Here is a 26,945-nt window from a genome sequence, read left to right as displayed (position 1 = left end):
TATTTTAATAAAATTAAAAAAAAATTTCTATCCTCTCATAAGGATATGCAGATTCCACGTGCCCATCTGCATCAGTACATGGTCTTTCGAGTCTAGCTTTTTCATTTAGCATATTTTGCAGTTCCTTCCTATTGTAGCATATACTAGTCCCCTCTCTTTCTAAAGTTATTTAGAAGTTGCTTTCTCTCCAGGACATCACAAACAAATGTACAGCACTAACAAAAAACCCAGTGTTTGAATCCTAACACCTATTTTGAGTTGCATTTCCCTTTGCATAATCAACTTGCATTTAATGCTTTTATATCTGCATTGTAAGAAATTAATCAAATGGGCAATCCATTCAGTACTCATTGTGAATTTCCTTATTAAGGTATCCACAGAACTGATTCCTCTATCTATTGACCCTCTCTCTTACATGATGAGAATTGTATGTGTAATCAGTTTTCCTGGTTTGGCTCCAAGAATATTCAGCACAAGACAATTGAAAGACTGCTTTCTTACTAAGTTCATCTTGTCCCATGATTTATCCACCAAATCTATATACCCTTTTCTTCCAAATCTCTTGAATCCTTTCCATAACTCCAGCTTCCACATTTCAAGCTGTTTCCTCACAGTTCTCCTTGGACATCTTGGCAACGCAAATTCAGTGTGTTGAATATATTTTTTTCTGTTCACACCTATATTTTCCCAAAACTACCATATCTGCCCTTTTCTTTATGTCTCCACCTCTAATCCCTTTTATACACTAATACCATACTAATCTCCCTAAAGTACATCTCTGTGCTGCTAAGTCACTTCAGTCATGTCCGACTCTGTACTACCCTGTGGACTATATAGCCTGCCAGGCTTCTCTGTCAAAGGGATTCTCCAGGCAAGAATACTGGAGGGGGTTGCCATGTCCTCCTCCAGGGGATCTTCCTGACCCAGGGAACGAATCTGTGTCTCTTATGTCTCCTGCATTGGCAGTCAGGTTCTTTACCACTAGCGCCACCTGGGAAGCTCTACCTCTACCCCTACCACAGTGCCCCAGTGCCTGCATAATGCATGCGAGCTTCTTAGTCTGCTATTCATAACTATCCAATGTGCTTTACTTAGAAACTGAGGCACAGACAGATTTACTTGCCAAGTTCACTCCTCAGTGAAGAGAGAATATCAGAATTCCAACTCAGGTAGTCTCACCCAGGTCCCACATCCTTAAGCAGGACACAGCTGCCTGGAGAAATAGGTATAGCTTCAGAGTTAGGAAAGGGTGCTATTTTTTGTCTCACATATACCTATATAAGTCCGGGGGGTGGGGGCAGCGGACACATACACACAAGAGCATATGCATGTCCTTCTGGAGGGCTAATTGTCCTGTACGTGGTATTCTAAAGCACCTAGTTCTAGGACATATACTGATGAAAAAGAATTGCCTTGTGTATATCCAAGCCCTCTTTTATGCCACTGCAGATAGTGGTGGCAGAACCCCGGTGAGATGTGGATGGGGAAGTCATGTGGCCCCCTCTCAGATGAGATTTAACTCTAAACAGGAAGTGAGGACAGACAATGTTAAATGGACAGCAGTTTGTCTGCTAATTGAAATCATGTCTTCTGCTCAAATCTGTCTACTGGCTGTCTTCCTCCAGCTGCCTTGGCTGTGTGAGGCTCTAAGAGACACGGCTCTAAGCACTGCATCTAGACCATTCAATGGTTCATCGTTGAGGGTCTCCGGCTCTTTGCATTGGGATGGAGGCCTTCATTTTACAAATAAGAAACTGAAGAAGCATAGAGATCTAATAAATTGCTCTAAAGTCAGGGTTCCTTAGTCCCATTAAGAGAATTACTATTTTGGAGGGTGAGTGAGTGAAAGTCGCTCAGTCGTGTCCAACTCTTTGTGATTCCATGGACCATACAGTTCGTGAATTCTCCAGGCCAGAATACTGGAGTAGGTAGCCTTTCCCTTGTCCAGGGGATCTTCCCAACCCAAGAATTGAACCCAGATCTCCCACATTGCAGGTGGATTCTTTAGCAGCTGAACCACCAGGGAAGCCCAAGAATACTGGAATGGGTAGCCTATCCCTTCTCCAGCGGATCTTCCCAACCCAGGAACTAAACCGGGGTCTTCTGCATTTCAGGTGGATTCTTTACCAGCTGAGCTACCAGGGAAGTCCATTTTTTGGGGGTAGGAACTTTAATTGAAAGACTCTAGTTTTTCTACCTCTGGCATCTATTTCTATTAAACTAAAATACCAAACATACTTTCCAACTTAAAAAAAAATAAAAATTACCCACACTCTCAAACTAGAAATGAGCTGATCTGAGTTCCAGTGTTGACTTTGGTCCCTTTAAGCTATGTGAACTTCAATGTGGGCAGCCCTAGAGACCCCACGGTCTGGACTCGTGACTATAAAACTCTGAGAAGTCTCTTAATCCTTCATTCTCACCTCTTGTACAGGTTGACTTGATTCTCTCCTATTCCAGACTGTTTGTTTCCAGGTGATAGAGGGCACTGGTTGAATTTACAAACTCCCAGAGGAGTGCTCTCATTGATCCAGCTTGGTTTATACGTCCATTGCCAGACCAATCACCCATAACCAAGGCAATGGAATAATATAATTATGGCAGTTTTGATTAATCAATGCTGACCAAATTGGAGTGGAAACAGGGATATTTTAAATATGAGAACTATTCCTCTCAGGGGAGAAGAAAAGAGTTTCAAGGCAGACAAACAGATGTCTACTACATCATGGAGACACAAAGCACAGGATGTAGTTTTCATTAAATAAATGGGAGATTTGATGACCTTTAAGAAAAATTTTGAAAAAGAAGGAAAAAAGAAAAAATTACCAAATGGATGTAGGCCCAATGCAAAACTCTTCTGGGTTTGTACAGTTAAAACAAAAATAGCATTGAAGGAATTACTCACCTCCACATACCATATGTTACATAGGCAAAAGAATAATGTGAAGAGAGGGAAGGAGTGAAATCTTATTGCACATTAAAATCTAACAAGGTCTATGTTTATCTGGGTCAAGATAAAATTTTAAGCATATTAGTGTATTTGTTGGAATACTCAAACAACTTCACATAAAATTTACAGCTTGATTAAAAGAGACATAGGTGTATTCAATGACTTGATTGATCTGGAAGTGAATGTGTTCATACTGGAATGATTTAAATAGAAGCTGGAGGTTCACATAGCAGGGATGCTGAGAAAGGACTTCCTATATGAAATAGCAGGCCTCTTTAACTAAGCTCTAAGGAGCCTTCCAATTCTAATATTCCTGATAGGCTTATGCCATTTTAAGTCTCCTGAGGGGATACTCATTAGCAGAAGTGACTGTATTTGCAAACCACAGAGAAAATGGGAGGTGATAGAAAAAATATTGTTGGCTGATTTTTGAGTCAATGTCAATCACTGTTATTAGCATCATCTATAAATAAGATTGGAGATGGAAATGGCAACCCATGCCAGTATTCTTGCCTGGAAAATCCCATGGACAGAGGAGCCTGGTGGGCTAAGGTCCATGGATAGCAAAGAGTTGAAAAGGACTCAGCAGTTAAACTACAACAAACAATAAGACATCAAGCTAATTTGACTTGTAGTATTATATTAGGAATTAGTTTTTGTTCAAGAGTTTAGTTTAAGTTAATATTTAGTTTAAGTTAAGTTTAGTTTAAGTTAATATATCTAACTTATATGCAGAGTACATCATGAGAAACTCTGGGCTGGAGGAAGCACAAGCTGGAATCAAGATTGCCGGGAGAAATATCAATAACCTCAGATATGCCGATGACACCACCCTTATGGCAGAAAGTGAAGAAGAACTAAACAGCCTCTTGATGAAAGTGAAAGAGGACAGTGAAAAAGTTGGCTTAAAGCTTAACATTCAGAAAACTAAGATCATGGCATCCAGCCCCATCACTTCATGGGAAATAGATGAGGAAACAGTGGAAACAGTGTCACACTTTATTTGTCTGGGCTCCAAAATCACTGCAGATGGTGAGTGCAACCATGAAATTAAAAGACACTTACTCCTTGGAAGAAAAGTGATGACCAGCCTAGACAGCATATTAAAAAGCAGAGACATTACTTTGCCAAGAAAGGTCTGTCTAATCAAGGCTATGGTTTTTCCAGTGGTCATGTATGGATGTGAGAGTTGGACTGTGAAGAAAGCTGAGCACCGAAGAATTGATGCTTTTGAACTGTGGTTTTGGAGAAGACTCTTGAGTCCCTTGGACTGCAAGGAGATCCAACCAGTCCATCTTAAAGGAGATCAGTCCTGGTTGTTCACTGGAAGGACTGATGTTGAAGCTGAAACTCCAATACTTCGGCCACCTGATGGGAAGAACTGACTCATTTGAAAAGACCCTGATACCGGGAAAGATTGAGGCAGGAGGAGAAGGGGACGACAGAGGATGAGATGGTTGGATGGCATCACCGACTCAATGGACATGGGTTTGGGTGGACTCTGGGAGTTGGTGATGGACAGGGAGGCCTGGTGTGCTGCGATTCATGGGGTCGCAAAGAGTTGAACTCGACTGAGCGACTGAATTGAACTTATTTTAAGATAAGACAACCCACTGTTTAAAAGAATAAAGATACCTACAAGGGAAATTAGGATTCTAATTCATTTGTAGATGGATCTAAGCCCTTAAATATCAGAAGAGTCATCAGAGATCTAAAAGATGAGTCTGGAATAAAGGATAGAAGACTACACTCTAAGAGGTCTGCCTTCTGTAAGGATCAGTGGAGGTGCACTAAGTCACATACCTTGTTTGTATCCTACTTTCTTCATTTAAAAAGACTCAGGTGGACAAATGAATTCTTAGGTCCCATTCAATGCTAATATTCCTTTAAACTATTCCATGTGGAAAAAAAATACAGTTAGAGATAATATAGTTGATGATACAAAACATCCCAGACAAATGGAACATGGTAGCCCATCAATTTTCAACCAACTGTACTAGAGATGGAAAGTGATTTTTAGGAAAGACATATAAGCAGTGTAGTCCATAAACAAGCAAGTTTACCCTGTTTCTGAAATATAATCAATGTTTCTGGTTTGGGAGTTTGTGAATCAAACTAAGTACATCTAAGGTTTGAATCATCCAGGATCTTACATCCAAGACCTGCCAGTTCAATGATTACTGTTTTTAACATAGAAATAAATGGCTCTGATGCCTGGAAACCTTGGAGAAGTAAGGTTGACCAGTGCAATGTGCTACCCTCTCCTCCCTTCCTTTCCTCCCCCGCTGCCACCCCCAACCCCCTATGATTGTGTGTTCAGCTTTTGCACACAGAAGAGCAGGGACAAGCCATCTGTCCAAAGTGTATGTGAAAGTTCTCACTCTATCCTTCTGGCATATTTATCGAGAGAGAATCTGAATCTGATGTCAATTCCAGGAAGCAGAGAGGATGTGGTTGCATGACTTTATATAAACCAAACTTGCAAAGGAAACTAGTGAGAAGTTACTTGAATTAACTACATCAATTCTTACTTCCCTGGTGGCTCAGATGGTAAAGGGTCTGTCGGCAATGAGAGAGACCTGGGTTCGATCCCTGGGTCGGGAAGATCCCCTGGAGAAGGAAATGGCAGCCCACTTCAGTACTCTTGCCTGAAAAATCCCATGGACGGAGGAGCCTGGTAGGCTATAGTCCATGGGGTCACAAAGAGTCAGACACGACTGAGTGACTCCACAAATACCCACTACCAAAATTGTTTTTTTCTCCACAAAAAAAAGGACATTTTAAAATGAAATGAAAGAAAGTGAACAGCTCTCTTAACGTGCAGTTTGAACATCTCAGGCAATTTAAGGCCTTACTTGACTAACTCCAGACTTTAGACGCAGACATTGTTTAATAAAGTGACTTTTATGGATGCACATCACAATTGTTGCTCAATATCTATTAGAATAGGCAAAAAACAACGAAAGAACAAAAAAAATTGTTAATACAAATGACCTATTTTCAAAAGATCTAAACTATATTCCTGTTCCCCCTCTTTCTCTGATTTTCCTGAAAGGACCTCATCTGGAAAGGTGAATGGGTCACTGAGGACTGTCCTGAGCAGCTTCACCGCACAGCTCTCACCTGCCCAGGTGAGTGAGGATGAAAGCAGACAAGAGTGGTTACCTTGGAGGAACTCCATGACTAATTCAAAGGCATTACACATGTGTAGAAAGGTGCCAGGGCCACAAGTGGAAGTGGCTCAAATACTTTAATATTCAAAAGGGATAAACAAATTCTTCCTTTTTAAGTCATTCAATAACCCTGCCCTGCCCTGGATCCTGGCACGTCAGTATTTCTATCATGGATATGAACAGCACTTAGAGAATGCTTATAAAACACACGTTATCTTAGAACTTGAAAATTATCCAGTGTGGCTAAGTAAAAATATACATAAATATAGAGTCAGGATTTATATTTTGTATGATAATTAACCAAAATACGATCAGAGTCTTTAAAATGGCAATACTATAACCCAGTATTTGGTGGAAAACAAAAGCGCCAAATATCATGAAATTGAATTTCAGGATTATTTTTTAGCTTTTTGTTGCATTAAGGTTTATAAATCAGTTCTGTAATCAGTGCCAGGTCTTCTTAAGTGAAAATACCAAATGAATCATCTATGTGAGAATTTCAGAATAAATGGTGGCTTTGGGTAGATAAGATTATATAAAAGATGAAGTCTGGGACTTACCAACATGTTCAAAATTTTGTAAGTTGATAAACACTCTACAAAATTCCTTGATATTCAGTAATAGATTATTAACTTAGAGGAATAGGAATTGCCCTACTGACAATTCTTGCCAGAAAAACAATTTTCTCATGACATAGGTGAATTTTTTGGTTAAAATCCTTCACTAAGTACCTTTACCTGAATTATTTAAGAAAATAAAACAAGTTTAAAAACCACAGAGTTCTAGAACTTGAAAAATCTTAAGAAATTCACCTCCTGTTACATTTTATGAAACAAAACCCCATAAAAGCTTGGTGATTTTCCCAAGACAATGTTTTAGTTTAAACTCTAACTTTAGAATTATGAAAGGATAGATGAATGAAGAAATCAGATTTTAAAAAGCTAAGCAAAGTCATCCTATGCACAGAGATATTGATTAGGTCAACATAAAATCAGGGCAGATTTAAAATGAGTCTATCATCATGATCATTGCTGAAACTCAGTTTTGATGGAGTTACAGAAAAATTATCCATTGTTAGAACAACTTCTCTTTCACAGTATCAGACCCTACTAACGTTTTAATTCAAGTTTTTGCATTTCATGAAATTATAAGCTGTGTTTTATCTAAGATGAAGGAAAGATGGTAAAATTTGAAACCAGAACCCTACAGTAGAAGAGACATTATCTAGGATAAAGTTAAATTTCAGCAAACACTTGAGAATGTACTAAAGGAAGGGCAGACTTATTGAGGAATTTTCTGGCAAGGTCTTTCTAGCTCAATCGTACATTATTCCTTGTGGTAGTCTGAACCACTGGATAAATTGACAAAACAGAGGGATATGTTTCTTTCAAGAAACAAACATCACAATGAGAAAAATAATGATGACACTTCTGGTTTACCAATAGCACCATTAACTAAGATGTGAATGTCATCAGTATATTTCACTAACTTGTAAATCTCAATGTAAATAATTTTTCTAAGCCATCTAGGGAAATACAGGGCATAAAATTTTCAAATTGTGCCAAAGACTAATTAGAATATATATGCTGCAAATGTAATTGAATCCAACCATATTACCTACTTAAGGACTGGTTTTAAGACAATTGTCACTATTACTATTTTCCTACAACTGTAAAATATAAGGGGATATCTCTCTCACCCCATTCAGAGAAGCCTTGAAATTGAAGCCAAGAGATGCAATGAGAGGTCATTATGTTATATGACAGGACTTCTTTAAAAGCCCTGGCTATTTGACATCTGATGAAATGTCAAATCCCAAGTGTCAGAGCCCACTGTGGCACCTTCTATTTATTACACAGCAGTGTGAAGTTGGGGATTCAATGTACATCTAACTCCACAAAGTTACATGTTACATAATGGGTACTTTTTGAGAGAGCGTCAGGGAAAACATGTCAGTTTTGCATCTAAGGCAAATGATTTTTGATGTTCAGCATTTTATCCTTAAATTTTGCCTTTGACAAATCAGATTAAGACATGATTCTCTTTAAGAAATTGCACTTAATGTATGAAGACTACTGTCTTTGATATATCATTTTCCAAAGTCTACTTTAGGGATATTTCTTAGATATCTCCATAAATATTTCTCCTCGAGGTGCATTTTATAAACTTATAAAGTACTTTTGTTGTTTTTCAATTCTTTTCAAAACAAGCAGGCATTTGAGACTGTTTGATTCTATCTGCACAAACATATCATAATACAAACCCAAGAAGGTGCGAATTTGACTCGGTATATATTGGTTGTAAGAAATATACACCATGAACACGAAGGTAACTAAAAGTTTCTAAATTCCCTTTTTTTCAGCCTCCAAGTTTTCAGAATTATGCATGAAAACTGACAGCACTTTTTGATATGACACAATACTTAAATTCAATGGAAACTAAGGTCAGGAAACATGGACTGTCACTACAATAGAACAGACTATCCATGTAAAAGAATAAAAGAAACATCTCTAAAACTCAGGAATTACCGTGTAAAAGCAACACAGCCATATTATTCAAGTAAATATCAAAGAATTATAATTTTGCATTATTATGCTTTTGCACATGAATTTCAAATCTCAACTTTCATCAGTCACAACAGGATTTATGGCATTTGAAACTAATTCTCATGGACTTCAATATCACTGAAATAGAATCTAAATTATCAGTCAACAGTCAAAAGTTGTGAATGGTATATATTCATGGTTAGACATCAAAAGGTCAGGATGAATTAGAACTGAAACACAAGTTTATAAAGATTCTTATTCAAGAAGATAAAAATAACCTGAATTTTGTAAATGTGGAGCATGCATAACTGCCAGTGTCCCCCATTTAAGATACCTCATAAACCATGTAGCTGTTCTCTCTCTCTGCACCTTTAGGCATTTCTGGGCACTTAAAAACTATTGGGACAAGTCCAAACCTCACGAGGAACTTAGAGCAGCAATAAGTATAAGACAAAATTCTAGTTCTCTGCTATTTAGAAGCTCATTTACAAATACCTAATTATCAGTAATTATCAGCATCAACTTGAACAAGAACATTTATTTCTTCCAAATAAACTAGTCTCTCTTACTCAGAACAAAAAGAACAGTTATCTAAAAGCAACAATTACAACAGAACATATTCTAACCACCTACTACATTGACTTGCAAGATACTTTTTTGAACGACTCATTAAAATACTAACATTATCAATTAATTGCACTGAAAATATAACATCTTGGGGGAAAACCTGAATGAACCTTTTAGCCAACCCAATATTAATCTGTGTATAGATCTGGACCCTTTATACTGTTTAGATGCTGATAGCTATCCTTGCAACAAATCAAGCAAAATGTAGCACTTCAGTACTTACAGAACAGCTCCTAGAGAACACCATCTGGAAAACCTTTTGCATTTAAGATTAAAGCTCCACACAAGGTTTATTGTGAGCCCCAGCATGCGAGAAGGAACAGGAGGAGGGTGGAGGGTAAGCGCTTACTTCGAAAATGCTCTGAAGCGTAATAATACACATCCTCATAGCCCTCGTGGTAATCCTCTTCTGGTCGGTACTTTTTCCCCTTTCTTCTCCTGGATCTTCTTATCTGCTTGACAAATCCCAGGAAGCGGTCCATGTCTCACTCCCCGCGCCGCCTGGCTTAGCCAGCACGGGAGTGGAGCAACAGCCCAGCTGCTTGGGAGTCGGTGGAGCATGAATGCCCAACACCGAACCTGGGGCTGGGGGACGCGCTACCCTTCCATCTGCCTGGGTGACACCAGCAAGGCAGAGATTTTAGCCGGGGTGGGGAGGAAAAAATAACAATGGTATGAGTTTACCCTGACCAGATTTCTTACTTTGCTCAATAACCTTTCAAGTGTGTAATTTAGAAAGCATTTAAGAAAAAGAAAAAGAGAGAGAAAGTGAAATGATCATGAAAGACTAAGAGAAAAAAATCAAGGGCAAAGCGTTGAATTTCAAATCGTTTTGAAACAAACCAAAATAAAGTTCAACCAGCAATTCCTCTGAGACTCGAGGAGTCCCAGCACTAGAATTTCACTATCCAGTGTCTCCATCATCAGGGACCAGGGTGTAGGAGGAGAGAGGGACGGGGAAACTTGTTAGTCAATGGACTGAACCAAAGCTGGAGACGGAACAGACTTTTTCCTTACCTGCTCATCCCTCCCCACCTACCCTAGAGTCCAGCACCCAAGCACGGGCTTGGGAAAAATCTTGGTAAACTATTGTTTGCGTGGGGCTGATGGATTAACCCTTAGTTCTCTCTTGCATATCATATTAATGAGCTGCAAAGTGGTTTCATCCATATGCACTGCCTCTTGCTGACAAAAGTGTGCAGTATGTGTTAATTGGAGCAGCAGGGAGAAGGCTCAGCAGCTGCTTTCAAATGACACATTTACCCACTGGGCATTAATGTATTCGAATCGCTGTTTGATCTAAATATTAAAATGCACTTCACAGAGAGGTTTCTCATAGGCTTAGTAACACCATACCATAATCAGCAAATAAAGGAAACTGCATACTTTGGGGAAAGAAATACAAAAAATTCAACTCTGCTTACTCTGAACTCAAATATAAATCTGGCTGAGTTTTTACACCTTTTTAAAAAATATGAAAATGAATGGGCTAAATAGCAAATAAAATTTACTTCTTCTTGGTGAAGATCTAAGGAGGGAAAGAAGTTTTGAAAAATGCTCATACCCTATTTGTCCTTTATTTCTATAATCTCAACCATTTTTTGTGTGTGTTTGTTTAAGTATGACGATCAGAAACACCTCAGACTAGACAGAAGAGGTACACTAAAGACTAGACAGGTCAGTGTTAATCAGGAATAATCTTTTTCTCCCCCGTTTCTTTTTCAGATCTTTCAATGAAGGCGAATTTTTAACACCAGGAAAATTTTTATTTGTTTACACAATAATGAATCAAATCATGTCAGCATATTACCTACTAAATTAATAATATTCTTTAGCTCCATATTCCCAGAAATGTAATTTTTAAAAAAGCTCCTTACTGTATAAAGATCGTTCAATATCTATGCAATATCAAGTCTGTAGGAACACCCCAGAGGGTCTTCCAGAGGGAAGTGACTGCACTTTGCATTATCTGTTCTTAGATTCACACACAATCTGTCTCACCTCTAGATTTTGACAGCTCTCTATTTTCAGATATTAATTACTAATGATGGAGTAGGGAGACATTTACACAAAGAGGTAAAAATTAGTCAACCAAGAATATTTTGGCCCTAAGATGTGTAGTTAGATTTACAGTTAAACTCAGTGATTACATGAATTTCCCCTATTCCTAGAGATTTCCCTTCTTCATGCCCATGAAGAGAAACACAAACCTAATGATGCTGACATAAAGATACTATAAAAGGTTTTATGAACAACTTTAAACAAAAAAAATCACCTGTCTGGTTGTTTCAAATCATTTATTACTCTGACACCCTCAACCAAGATAAACTAGAATGATTTAGAAATGGTGAGCTAACAATTTGAAGATCTGGAGTCTGGATCTTGAGTAGATCACTAAATAAATGATAATAATACATTACCTTTTCTTTCATTTAATCCTAACAACCTTTATAATGAGATGATACCTCTATGGATAAGGAAAGAAGGTTCCAAGGTGTTTTACTGGTTTATCTAAGATCATTCAGGTAACACTGCCAAGTATTATCTAGTACCAAGTATTTTATCATACAAATTCAGAGATTATCTTGCCCATCCAAGAAGTATTTTTCATTCAGTGATTCAATTTTTCTTTTTGTGTACTTGTGATATTGAAATGGAGTTTGAAAATAGTTGCTAACTTTTCTTTTAAATTGAGCTAAACATACATCCTGGGTTATATGACTATCAAATATACTTTCTCCCAGAGACTGTATAGGCAACAAATTTTATACAACTACCTCTGACTTATTATAACTCCTAAATTTGTGCAGTCTACATTAAATTTTATAGTTATTAGCTCCCAGTTCAGCCTGAAAGAACTGACAATACAGAATAGATGATACTTTAATAAAAGAACCTCTTTGCAGAAATCAATCTTAAAACATTCCACTATAGTTTACTGATTTTTAATTCTACTATTTAAAGAGAGTTTACCAAGCAGTGATAAACAACCATTTTTTGAAAAGAACCAATGCAAAGTAAAATTATCTACATATGAGACTGTTCTCATAAATACACAGAAATCATGCTTAAGCACCTTTCTATTATTTTCCTAGATTTGTAGGATTTTGAGAGGTTAACATTCTGGTATGTGGTTATAATAACAAGATTATTATAGAAGATGAGATTTGGTGGAGCTACCGAAGAGTTTCGAGTTCAGCCATAGATTTGGAAGAGAATGGTAGAGGAGGCGACAGCCCTAAAAAAATCAGAGATGCTTGGGAAGCAGGAATAGGGAATCAGCTCTATTTAGAGGAGGTCTGCTTGGGTCACAGAAAATGAAGAAAGGTGGAAGTGAATGCAATGAGGGACAGGGAGCACTGTGTATGTGTCACAGTCCAAAAGACGGAAGGCGAGACACTTGCTACCCTGCCTGAGGTGGGGTGCATGAAGACAGCATCCTTTAATCCATCTTCCTCCAGCCCAGACCTCTGGGCCCAGAATTCTTCCCTCATTCTATCCCAAATACTCCATGCTTAGCAAACTAAAATCTAAAAGAACTGATGCTATGCAGTAATGAGCTAAGACTCACAACAATTGGCAAATTAGTGAAGTTCAAATCCATTCAGTTAAGTACAAGACTGTTTCTGTCGAGTCGCTCTTTCACCCCAGACCACGAACACTGGTAAGTGGGGCTGTTCCCCAGGGACCGCACTCGACAGTCTGAACAGATGGGAAGGGTTAGAGGCTGCAAATGGCAGTTCACAGAACAAGTAATTCCCACAAATGTGTTTGGTTTGGCTCACACTGGAGTATTCTTTTCAAATGGGCTAACGTCTAAAAGGAATTTCACAGATAAAACATTCTGTTTTTCCTTGAAAAGTCAAAAGATGTGACAGCTCTGAATCCAGTTCCAACATGGCAACCATGGGCTGTTAAAACTCAGTGGTGGTTGCCACCCATAAATAAACATGTACTTTCCATTTAGCCACAGTCCCTCCCCTGGGCCCAATTCAGTCATCCAATTACCATCTGCCCCCTGCAGACATTTATACTTGCGAACCTTGGTTGAGGTATTATCCTGCCAGTTTCAAAACACTAATTTCTTTAAGGGAAATTTCAGCTCCCTTATATTTTCATGTAAAGAAAACAGATTATCATGACAAATTGGTTTTAGTTGAACTAAATGTTCACTAAATTGTAAAATTAAATGTCTTAGAAAAAAACTTGGGAAGATGGGAAAATAAAGCAGGCTGAATTATTCAACAAAATGTGCTTCAACCGAGAATAGCAAATACATGTTAGCAAATATTTTTTTAAACACTAATTCTTTTCTTTCTAGGAAGTAGGTAATAATTGTCTGAATACCATTTACATGGTTTCCCCACTCTTCTAAATTAGATTCTCCATTGCCTTTTAGGGAAAGAGGAAGAGATCAAATACTGAGATTAAGTCTTCAATTGACAGTGTTCCCTAGATCTCTGGTTAGTCAGGGGCCCTTCTGTGTTTATTTAGATTGAGTAGTGGTTAGAGTATTTTCTGAGTAGTAATATGGAACATCCAGTCTACTAGAGAAATCTTTGAGACATTAAGTCAATATGGCATCTTTTACACATGATGCCAAACACTGTGGTAGACTCCCTATTACCAAAGGGGAGACACTCAGACATACTGAAGGGAGACGGGGAAAACACACTGTTCCTTGGCAATAAACCTGTCAGACCCAACACCACTTTACTGCAGCATGTGATTTGTAATATACTCCAATTAGTCTAAATGAAATTTATAGATCATGTAACTCATAAATATATAACTTCAACATAAAATACCTTAACAATAATCTATATTTAAATATCTATTTAATAATATTTAAATTAGTAAATTTGAGGACACCAGAAGATGGTGTTAGACCTTTGCACCTACTTCTAATAAACAATTTCAAATTTAAGAGATAATCAAAAGCTCTTCTATACAATGTACAGAAAATAAAAGGGTAGAGTCACACATAGACAACACAGTAAAAATTAATGTGTTCACAGTATAGTAAAATGGTGAAAAATATCTCATGTCAAAAAAATGAAAAAACAAATCACAGACTGGGAGAAGATATCCGCACAAGGCACATCTCATAAGTGACTGTTATCCAAAATATACGAAGAACACTTAAAACTCAACAATAAGAGGACAAACTACCTAGTTGAAAAATGGGGCTAAGACTTTAATAGACATGTCATCAAAGAAGATTTACAACTGACACATAAGCATATGAAAAGATGTTCCACATGATGCGGCATCAAGGAATTGCAAACGAAATCAATAATGAGATACCCACTACACCTACCAGAATGGACAAAATCTGAACACTGACCGTGAAATGCCTATGAGGATGTGGAACAGGAACATTCAGTCACTGCTGGTGGAAATGCAAAATGGCACAGCAACTTTGGATGACAGTTTGGCAGTTTCTTACCAAACTAAACATACTGTTAACATACAATTCATCAATCACACTCCTTGGTATTCACCCCGGGAAGTTGAAAACTTACGTCCACACAAAAATCTGTATTCAGATGTTCATGATAGCTTTATTCATAACTGCCTAAACTTGGAAGTGCTCACTGGCCCTTCAGTAGGTGAGTGAATAAATAAGCTTTGATATCAGATAATGGAATATTATTCGGCGTCAAACAGAAATGAGCTATCAAGCCAGGATGAAACATGGGGGAGTTTTAAATGCATATTTAGATCCGCAAATGTATATTTAGTCTGCAAAAAGTCGGATTGACTGAATTGAAAGAGGTCAATATGAAAAGGCTGCATATCATGACGATTCCAGTCATATGATTTTCTGAAAAAGGCAAAACTATGGAGACAGTAAAAAGATTAGTGGTTGCTAGAAGTTAGCAGGGAGGGAGGGATGAAAAGGCAGAACACACAGGGTTTCTGTTAAACTATTCTGTAAGATACTACGGGTTTCCCAGGTGGCTTAGTGGTAAAGAACCCGCCTGCCAATGCAGGAGATGCAAGTGTAATCCCTGGGTTGGGCAGATCCTCTGAAGAAGGAAATGGCAACCCACTCCAGTATTCTTGCCTGGGAAATCCCATGGACAGAGGACCCTGGTGGGCTACAGTCCATGGGGTCGCAAAGAGTCAGGTGCCACTGAACGAGCAGACACACACAGACACACACAGACATACACACATAGAACAATATGCGTGCCTCTGTATATAACAGCATTAGCTTCTAGGCTCAAATAATTACAAATAAGCCTTCATTTACAGGAATATTTATTCATATACATATTTGAACATTGTAAAGATGCGGGATATTTGGAAGAGTTTCTCCCTTTATCAATTAGAATTACTGAACCCCAAGCCCCCATCCACAAAATGCTGGTCTCCCTCCCCTTTTCTCAAATTTTGCCCATCATTATGACAATCCAAAACGTCCTTATACATTTCCAATAGGGACATCTTGGGTCTTCTTTCCAACAACCACAGAGCTAAATTATAAATTAACCAAGCAAATGAAGCCCTACTCCTGGAATTCTTCCTATGTGTGTAATACCTACCCCCACCCCCATCCTACCTTTGTTCTCCTTGTTTAAGATACTTTGAAGTGTGAAGACTAATTTTATCACTCAGTTGTTTCAGCAGTTGATATTCAAAGACAGGTAATATCCTAAGAAATACGAACAGCATAATACTAATCCTTTGTGCCTTCTTGCTCTTTATGAATCTGTGCAAAATTTAAGAGAAACTAAGTTCCAAAAGGAATGCTTCAGATTAAAAATAAGTTCTTCACAGCATATCCAAGGAATCTAAATTATTATTCTGCCAGTAACTGCACTAAGATTTACTAGAAGGAAAACACTGTCTGTTGGTATACTAGAATGAAGCCATTCTAGATAAAATCACCAAAGCCCTGCAATCAACCAGTGTTCTAGTTTGTACATTTATTTCAGTAATGAAAACACTTGTTTTCACCGTTAAAAAAATAAATGACAAAACAATAGCTCATGGTTAAAACAGGGTGCATCAGAGCCTGAAGTAAAATGCTTTCAATGTACAAGTAAACATTTCTAAACTCTCCTCAGGCATAATATCTGTGGGTAGAGACACATGCACACAGAGATAGGCACTCACTGAGCAGATGCTCAATAAATCCTTTTTTTCTTTTTGCATTAATGATAGTAATGTGAAGATACCTTACGTAACAAAGGATAGGTAATCTAATTACCTATATTTTTTAAGAATTTAGATTCACAAAATTTTGATGTTTGAAAATATTTCAGACATCACTCCCAGCTTCTCTATTCCCCATGAACATTCAAACCTGAGGTTCCCATCAGATTCTCCAGAAATCCTACAAGGCCCATTCTTAGACTTATGTCTTTTTTCTTTCTTTTTTTTTGGCCATGGCATGCAGCATGTAGGATTTTAGTTCCCTGACCAGGGATGGAACCCATGACCTCTGCATTAGGAGTGTAGAGTCAACCACTGGACTGCCAGGGAAGTCCATGGACCTATGTCTTCTTGGTGCACCTCTGACCCTACTCTGGAGCAGAATAAATGATGTTTACTCTACATTCTGACTACTCTCTGCTTCTGCCTCTCTTAATATAACTCTTGTCTCCTCACAATCTCCCTTGACTCAACAGTCTAGTTAGTTAATGCATGGTATGTAAAATGGCATGCATATTTTTCTTATTTGATCTATCATTGTATATTTCAGGGAAAATTATAAATATATGTTTCATTTACTTAGCACCTTTACCTCCCTTTGCTCTTGCTTCCTATACGGCTGCTTTCAATTAATCCTTAATAATAATAATGAAAGAAAAGGAAGCCTAGTGTGCTGTAGTCCAAGGGGTCACAAAGAGTTGGACACAACTGAGTGACTGAACAACAATATGGCAAAAACAAATTTAAATATCTATTGCACTGAGCCAATCTCCAAGAGCTTCATGAACTCATTTAATCCTCTTGACAATTTTATGAAGTTATGAGAAAAGGAGATACAGAATAGTTAAGTAACTTGCTCTCTGCTGCACAGCTGATGGTGGTACATTTACTAGTTTTAAATGAAATCCATAGATCATATAGCCATTACATACCATAGATCATATAACCATTACATAGATGATTTAATATATATAGTTCATTTCAGTCGGTCAGTCGTGTCTGACTCTTTGTGACCCCATGGACTGCAGCACGCCAGACCTCCCTGTCCATCACCAACTCTCAGAGTACTCAAACTCATGTTCATTGAGTTGGTGATGCTATCCAACCATCTCATCCTCTTTTGTCCCCTTCTCCTCCCGCCTTCAATCTTTCCCAGCATTAGGGTCTTTTCAGATGAGTCAGTTGTTCGCATTAGGTGGCCAAAGTATTGGAGTTTCAGCTTCAACATCAGTCCTTCCAATGAATATTCAGGACTGATTTCCTTTAGGATGGACTGGTTGGATCTCCTTGTTGTCCAAGGCACTCTCAAGAGTCTTCTCCAACACCACGGTTCAAAAGCATCAATTCTTTGGCACTCAGTTTTCTTTACAGTCCAACTCTCACATCCATCCATGACTACTGGCAAAACTATAGCTTTGACTAGATGGACCTTTGTTGGCAAAGCAATGTCTCTGCTTTTTAATAATATATATAACTTCCTAATAATAAACCAGGCAGTTTAGAGTTTATGCTTTTTTAGCTATCATGCTATGCTGTCTCTCAAGCGTTATACTACTTGAACAGTATCTTTAAATGACGATTATAATAAATTGCTATAGCTAGTTGAATGTTGATATCACTCTAAAGACTCAAATGAATGATCTTACAGATTTATTTAAATTTTACAGTGTGCTGGAAATGATCTATTTTGCAAATATATAAACGGTGAAAAGTATGGTGAAAAACTTTAGATGTGAAGTGAAGTTAAATATCTGCAAGTGGAATGCATTTGTTTTTCAAATTCTCTTAGTGCAAAAAAGTTTGATGTCCCTGCCTAAATGTAATGGTGTTTTTTTTTCACCTTTGTGTTCTCATTTGGGAGATCGTGTTATATGCTTAATGTCTGATGACCGGATGAAAGATGGAATGGAGAGTGAATAAATGGATGAATGAATAATTGATGAAGAATGGCTGAAGAGACAAGATTTGCCTAACCTTGTTCACCGAGAGTGGGAGAGCTGTTACACAGTGGAAATACAGCCAAGTCCACATCCACTAGGCTAACAGAGCATGGAGAAGACAGAGATGTGAGTGGAGGCATAAAAAACAAATGTTAACTTGCTATCTTGACCTCCCTGTGATGCTCCAAGAAAATACAGCCAGTAAGTCACTACCTCTTAAAGGGGAGACAGACCTGAATGAGAGACATGGTGCAGACCTAAGCCCACCACTGAAGCCAAGACCATCTGCTCTGCAGCCTGAAGCAGAGCTGCCGGACTGGAAAGTGAAAGTGAAAGTTGCTCAGTCGTGTCCAACTCTTTGTGACCCCATGACTATACATTCCATGGAATACTCCAGGCCAGAATACTGGAGTGGGTAGCCTTTCCCCTCTCCAGGGGATCTTCCCAACCCAGGGATCTAATCCAGGTCTCCCGCATTACAGGCAGATTCTTTACCAGTTGAGTCAAGAGGGAAGTCCAGGCTGGGCCCAGACTTAATTAACCCAATTGCAAACTCCCTGCATACCTGTGAGCAGGAGAATGGAAATAACATTTGTTGTAAACCACTGGATTTGGGTGGGGCTCAGAATGAGGGTATATTAGAGTAGGTTGACTAGGGTACCATTGCCGACTTACCTAGTACAGTTCATGCTGCAGTGCAAAGGCCTCATTTTAAAACACTTTCTGTCTAGACTGGTAGTACATAGAACAAGAGTCACATCTTACTAACGTTTAGATCTTTGGTCTCTGGCAGAGCACTGGTCACAGAGTAGATGTTCAATACATGTTTAAAGATGAAATGAATGGATGGAAGGATGAGTCATATAATTTCTCAAATTTCTTTCAGTTCTGATTGAAACCACTTGAGCACCCACCCCCAGGCACTGAGTTGGCCCAAATAAACATTGGGGGAGCCTCAGAAATAGAACAGTGACCACCTAGGAAATGTCAAGGAATTTGTCCCAGATGATGACAGGCACTGATCATTGTTTCTGTTGCTCCAAGAAGGTTTATCTTGACACAATGCACCCATGAGGAGAATCCTATCTCCTGGGTTGGGAGATGCCCTGGAGAAGAGAAAGGCTACACACTCCAGTATTCTGGCCTGGAGAATTCCATGAAGTATATAGTCCATGGGGTTGCAAAGATTTGGACACGACTGAGCGACTTTCACTTCACATCAACATCAAGTAGAACGATGGCTTTGAGTTTCCCTCTCTCCTGTTTCACACCCACTACTTAATAAATATTAAGTGTCTAATACGTATGTGGGAAATAATTGAGTGAATAAATACACAAACAGGCTTCACTAGTGGCTCAGCAGTAAAGAATCCACCTACAATGCAGGAGACATGGGTTCGATCCCTGGGTCGGGAAGATCCCCTGGAGGAGGATATGGCAGCCCACTCCAGAATTCTTGCAAGGAAATCCCATGGACAGAGGTGTCTGTCAGGCTACAATCCATGAGGTCACAAAAGAATCAGACATGAACTTATCGACTAAACAACAACAAAATGCAAAAAGGAAGGAAACAGCCAAAGGTTCAATAATAAAAGTAAAGAAGAGAGGTAAGAACAAGGTTAATCCAAGTTAGATAAACAACTCCTTAAAAATAAACAACCTGTAAGTACTTTGATCCATCCAACGTCTTGGGTGGCCCTACAGGGCATGCTCATAGTTTCACAGAATTAGACAAGGCTGTGGTCCATGTGATCAGATTGGTTAGTTTTCTGTGATTGTGGTTTTCAGTCTGTCTGCCCTCTAATGGAGAAGGATAAGAGGCTTATGGAAGCTTCCTGATGGGAGAGACTGACTGAGAGGGAAACTGGGTCTTGATCTGATGGGCAGGGCCATGGTCAGTAAATCTTTAATCCAATTTTCTGTTGATGAGTGGAGCTGTGTTCCCTCCCTGTTGTTTACCTGGGGGCAAACTATGGTGGAGCTAATGAAGATAACAGCCACCTGCTTCAAAAGGTCCCATGTACACAGTGCTACACTCAGTGCCCCCAAATCTGCAGCAGGCCACCTCTGACGCATGCCTCCGTCGGAGACTCCTGAACACTCACGGGCAAGTCTGGATCAGTCTCTTGTGGGGTCACTGCTCCTTTCTCCTGGGTTCTGGTGCGCACGAAGTTCTCCCTGTGTCCTCCATGAGTCTATTTCCCAGGACTGTGTAAGATGGATGGGTCATGGTGGAGAGTTCTGACAAAATGTGGTCCATTGGAGAAGGGAATAGCAAACCACTTCAGTATTCTTGCCTGGAGAACCCCATGAACAGTATGAAAAGGCAAAAAGATAGGACACTGAAAGATGAACTCCCCAGGTCAGTAGGTGCTCATTATGCTACTGAAGAACAGTGGAGAAATAACTCCAAAAAAGAATGAAGAGATGAAGCCAAAACAAAAACAACACCCAGTTGTGGATGTGACTGGTGATGGAAGTAAAGTCTGATGTTGTAAAGAACAATATTGTATAGGAACCTGGAATGTTAGGTCCATGAATCAAGGTAAATTGGAAGTGATCAAACAGGAGATGGCAAGAGTGAACAATGACATTTTAGGAATCAGTGAACTAAAATGGACTGGAATGGGTGAATTTAACTCAGATGACATGATATCTACTACTGTGGACAAGAATCCCTTAGAAGAAATAGAGTACCCCTTATGTCAACAAGAGTCCAAAATGCAGTACTCGGACGCAATCTCAAAAACGACAGAATGATCTCTGTTCGTTCCAAGGCAAACCATTCAATATCACAGTAGTCCAAGTCTATGCCCCAACCAGTAATGCTGAAGAAGCTGAAGTTTGACAGTTCTATGAAGACCTACAAGACCTTCTAGAACTAACAACCAAAAAAGATGTCCTCTTCATCATAGGGGACTGAAATGCAAAAGCAGGAAGTCAAGAGATACCTGGCCTAACAGGCAAATTTGGCCTTGGAGTACAAAACGAAGCAGGTCAAAGGCTAACAAACAGAATTCTGCCAAGAGAATGCACTGGTCATAGCAAACACCCTCTTCCAACAACACAAGGGAACACTCCACACATGGACATCACCAGATGGCCAATACTGAAATCAGATTGATTATATTCTTTGCAGCCAAAGATGGAGAAGCTCTATACAGTCAGCAAAAACAAGACCGGAAGCTGACTGTGGCTCAGATCATGAACTCCTTATTGCCAAATTCAGACTTGAATTGAAGAAAGTATGGAAAATCACTAAACCATTCAGGTACGACCTAAATCAAATCCCTTATGATTATACAGTGGAAGTGACAAATAGATTTAAGGGATTAGATTTGAAGACAGAGTGCCTGAAGAACTGTGGACAGAGGTTCCTGACACTGTACAGGAGGCAGGGATCAAGACCATCCCCAAGAAAAAGAAATGCAAAAAGACAAAATGGTTGTCTGAGGAGGCCTTACAAATAGCTGTGAAAAGTAGAGAAGCTAAAGGCAAAGGAGAAAAGGAAAGATATATCCATTGGAATGCAGAGTTGCAAAGAATAGCACGGAGAGATAAGAAAGCCTTCCTTAATGATCAATACAAAGAAATAGAGGAAAACAATAGAATGGGAAAGACTAGAGATCTCTTCAAGAAAATTTGAGATACCAAGGGAACATTTCATGCAAAGATGGGCTCGATAAAGGACAGAAATGGTATGGACCTAACAGAAGCAGAAGATATTAAAAAGAGGTGGCAAGAATACACAGAAGAACTGTACAAAAAAGATCTTCATGACCCAGATAATCATGATGGTGTGATCACTCACCTAGAGCCAGACATCCTGGAATGCGAATGTATCCAAAACTGATGGATATCACTCCATGGCAAATAGATGGGGAAACACTGTCAGACTTTATTTTGGGGGGCTCCAAAATCACTGCAGATGGTGACTGCAGCCATGAAATTAAAAGACAACTGCTCCTTGGAAGAAAAGTTATGACCAACCTAGACAGCATATTAAAAAGCAGAGACATTACTTTGCCAACAAAGGTCCGTCTAGTCAAAGCTGTGTTTTTTCCGGTAGTCATGTATGGATGTGAGAGTTGGACTACAAAGAAAGTGGAGCACCAAAGAATTGATGCTTTTGAACTGTGGTGTTGGAGAAGACTCTTGAGAGTCCCTTAGACTGCAAGGAGATCCAACCAGTCTATCCTAAAGGAAATCAGTCCTGAATATTCATTGGAAAGATTGATGCTGAAGCTGAAACTCCAATACTTTGGCCACATGATGCGAAGAACTGACTCATCTGAAAAGACCCTGATCCTGGGAAAGATTGAAGGTGGGATAAGAAGGGGACGACAGAGGATGAGATGGTTGGATGGCATTACTGACTCAATGGACATGAGTTTGAGTAAACTCTGAGAGTTGGTGATGGACAGGGAGGCCTGGCGTGCTGCAGTTCATGGGATCGCAAAGAGGCGGACACAACTGAGCGACTGAACTGAACTGAACTGAAGTATTTTGATAGCAACCCAGGCAAGCATGCTTGTAAATGACAGCTTGAATTAAGGGTCTAGGAAATGGCTTTAAGAGGAGAAGGTCAAGAAGCTAAGATGAATCATATGGCAAAGCACTTACAAGAAGGAAAAGAAGAGAAATTTAAATCAGATTAGTCATCACCACTCAAAAGAAAAGTGAGACTATAGGAAACTATTTTAAATACCAAGAAAATGTTGCTGTAGCCAAATGAATCAATGAAGGAAAGAAAAAAAAAAGCAACAATCCTAACCTTTTTGAAATGAAGTGCTCTGGTAGAATGAATCAACCACCATGAAACACAACTAAACAAGTAAATATGTGCCATTTAAAAATAGACTTTCCTTAGTTTCTAGTGGCCTGTACCCTGGAAGGAAGAGGGAGAGAGAGAGAGAAAGAGAGAGAGGAGAAGTAGGACAAGGAAGAGGAGGAGAAATAGGAGGAAATGAGAGGGCAGAAGGAAGTATGAATGAATTCCCAGGCAATAGAAGCCACTGGTAATATATTGTTCAGAACCATCAATATAAAGCATAAATATATCACACGAATTCTCACATTACCTAAGAGGATTTCATAATCAGAACTATTTTTTCTTGATCACTTGAAAGTACCTAATTATATAAAAATTATAACATTTTCCAGCTAGAAGAGATTCCTAGTCTAAATCCAACAACAATACATCTTCAGGGAAAATATAAATTCTGATACTCTGCAAATTTTTGAAACCCCTATAACATTTGGATGGTACATGAAGGCTTGGAATTTGTCAATTATTTTAAATTTTTAACTCTCTCACACTTATTCCACACATAGTTATTGACTGAATATATGAATTAATTTTATGTGGTGGAAAAAACAGAAAAAAAATCTTTAAAACCTTAAAGAATAACTCAATTTTCCAAGCCTTTGAATCCTAATATACTTGGAACCTCAGAATGACTGCCTGACATTTCATTTTGCAAGAAGTCTAAACAACCACAATAAATTTACAAATGCAGACATGTCACAGTTAAATTTCATTTCACGCTCAGTAAGCAAACATTATCAAACTGTAAGCACTGTCCTCCACTGTCTTTTTAACTTAAAATCTTGTAGCCAATGGATGGTCGACCTTGAAATATTTCACAGATGGATGAATTGGCTTAGTTTATTCATCAGTTTGCAGACTAGCAAACTGAGGGTCTATGTGTTACTGTTCAGGCAGGTGGCTCTACGCTTTATTTAATAAACAACACAAATAATTAGAGATTAGACAGAATCAAATTAGAGACCTAATTAGGAATTATTCAAGAAAAGCCTTCTAAAGATAAAGAATATTTTGTGTGTGTGTGTTCTAGGTTTTTTAGAAACTTGATTCTGCTTTCTACTATTAATGGCAAATTTCTTTAAACAGTTTGCATTGATTTCAATAAAAGCAAGAAAATACCTTCATTGAAGAAATCATCAGATTATACAGGAGTCAGAGATATCAAATGAGGGCTGAGTGCTACAGAGTGCTGGGAAACTACTGAATTTATTAGTGCTTTCCTTCATTTTTAAATTATATGTAAAAAAGAAGCTTTACTTAAACGTATTTGGTTTCATAATACTGTCATTTCATTTGTCATCTGCATTTATCAGCTACTCAGTAAATGTAACAAAGATACAACATGAAAACACATAAAAAACCCACTCATAACATACTTTCTAATTTCAATGCCAAAATCCCACTTAGTATGTGAAAACTTGTGTTGAATTTTTATTTATTAAATTTTAAAATTGTTACTGTGTAGCAATTTTCAATGACAAATTATCAAAAGGCAAATTATTCATGCAGATTTTACATCCTGGAAAAAATTCTCCTTTGACTAATCAAACATTAAATTTGACAGATATGAACTAAGGAAATTTTCTTTTCAGTTGCAATACACACTGTTCCCCAGTATGGAAGCTTTATCCTGTAGGGTCCAAGTGGTTAGTTTTAGTCATGATTAGCATCTGATCCTTGTGGACACAGCAAGTCAGTTATTCATACCCATCTTGACTTTTCTTTCCTATCACTGGTACATCACTGAGTAATATCCTATTCAAACTCTCAAGAAGTGACATATCTACTTTAGTGATCCAGCTACAATTGAACTGTTCAAAGCCCGCCTACAGACGAACATATGTAAGTGCTCTTTTGGTAATGCATTATTGAAGAAATGAAAAGAAGTGAAAAGTGTTAGTCACTCAGTCGTGGCTGCCTCTTTGTAACCCCATGGACTGTAGCCCGCCAGGCTTCTCTGTCCATGGGGATTCTCCAGGCAAGAATACTGGAGTGGGTTGCCATTCTTTTCTCCAGGGGATCTTCCCAACCTAGGGATCGAACCTGGGTCTCCCACATTGGAGGCAGAGTCTTTACCATCTGAGCCACCAAGGAAATAAAATTCAATCATTTTGTATAGTAATGACTGTCAAAATTTAAATGGCAGAATAGCTTCATCGATGCTACCATATGCCCTTTACACAAACTTGTAATCATCTGCTTACTTAACTGTGAGTTCAAGGGCAAAACTGTCCTTTTATTGCTGTGGGCTGAATGTCTTAAGCATATATTATTCTCCTTGAAAGTGAAAGTGTTAGTCATTCAGTCGTGTCTGACTCTCTGTGACCCCATGGACTGTAGGATGGGGATCCCTTGAGGATCCTCTGTCCATGGTATTCTCCAGGCAAAAATACTGGAGTGGGTTGCCATTCTGTTCTCCAGAGGATCTTCCTGGCCCAGAGATCAAACCTGGGTCTCCCACATTGCAGGTGGATTCTTTACCATCTGAGCCATCTTTATTCATTGGTTCCTTCAACAAAGAATTTACTGACTGTTAATGGTGTGCCAGTGGTGTTGGGTACTACTAATATCATAAAAAATAAAAATAGACAATGCGCACATCTAACAAAACAATGAAGGGTACATGGGGAAGGGAGGGGTAACAAGTTTGTATAAAAAGTAAATGAAGAAAATTGGTAAGAAGGCCCTACACTGTTTATTTATATTCTTTATTTATATGTATACAGTAAGTGCTCCATATACAATTGTTTAAAGAATGAAGCAATTACTATTTAATTCTATCTTCCATAAACTCCATGATTCCACAGTATCATACTAAAGAAAAGTCAAATTTCATTATAAGGTATCATATCAGAGATTCTCCGATAGCTTAGCAGGTAAAGAATCTACCTGCAACGCAGGAGACACAGAAGACACGGGTTTGATCCCTGAGTTGGGAAGATCCCCTGGAGGAGGAGATGGCAACCCACTCCAGTATTTTTGCCTAGGAAATCCCATGGACAGAGGAGCCTGGGGGGCTACAGTCCAAAGGATCACAAAGAATCAGAGAGGACTGAGCTACTGAATACCATACATATCACTAATTCTCATGGGTGTGGGTTTTGTAAGAAGGGGAACTTATAATCACCTGGAAAGGAGTTTTTTCCAACTCCCAAAGACCCATCAGAACCCAGGTCAGCGACCCCTTCCTCCAGGAAGGCTTGTCCTAGGCTCACCTATCCCCATCTCTTCCAAGGGATCTAGGTCTGGGAGTTATAGTGTCCTAAAGACCTTTTACTCTACTAGTTGGGACCCTAACAAATTGGTAAGAGTGCTTAAACACAATGGAGGGTTTTAGTTTTTTTTTTTCATATTAGGGTTTGAGCTGGTGGATGGTGGCTGGGCGTTAGGAGATTGTAGGTGGCAGGTAGCATTGCTATATAAAGTCATTCAGAGACCTGGGTTCTTTCTATCTGAAATGTTATAGCTTGGCGTGCTCTCTTTATGGCCAAGAGTTTGGCTCACCATGGCCATGGCCAAGTCTCAGCCCAAAGGAGGAGAAAAATGGTAACGTTTCCTTTGAAGAGCAGAACCAGTAAATTGCACATACTACTTCTGCCTGTTGCCATCAGTATATGGCCATGGCTTATTGAACTCATGTAACAGAAAGGTGGTTTCTCCAGCTGAGTTCCCCTGTTCTTAGCTCAAAAGTGGGAATTCACCAAAGAATGGATAAAT

General features: G+C 38.8%; 1 protein-coding gene across 6 annotated transcripts in view; it reads right to left on the bottom strand.

Annotated features, from left to right (window-relative positions):
- The window catches only part of GRIP1 (glutamate receptor interacting protein 1), a 755,429-nt gene that overhangs the window by 450,291 nt on the left and 278,193 nt on the right, over window positions 1-26,945 (bottom strand). For 5 of the 6 annotated variants that reach the window (XM_081589876.1, XM_081589880.1, XM_081589882.1 and 2 more), the window contains exon 1: window positions 9,646-9,778. The exons of the other annotated variant lie outside the window; for it this stretch is intronic. In XM_081589876.1, the coding sequence (XP_081446002.1) occupies window positions 9,646-9,778 (133 nt within the window). Of the gene's footprint in view, window positions 1-9,645; window positions 9,779-26,945 lie in introns of those variants that run through there. 6 annotated transcript variants of the gene reach the window in all.

Source organism: Giraffa tippelskirchi, chromosome 4, assembly GCF_054371585.1.
Source record: "Giraffa tippelskirchi isolate mGirTip1 chromosome 4, T2T-mGirTip1v1.2.pri, whole genome shotgun sequence".
Taxonomy (NCBI): Eukaryota; Metazoa; Chordata; class Mammalia; order Artiodactyla; family Giraffidae; genus Giraffa; species Giraffa tippelskirchi.
This window is presented reverse-complemented; position numbering and strand designations above follow the sequence as displayed.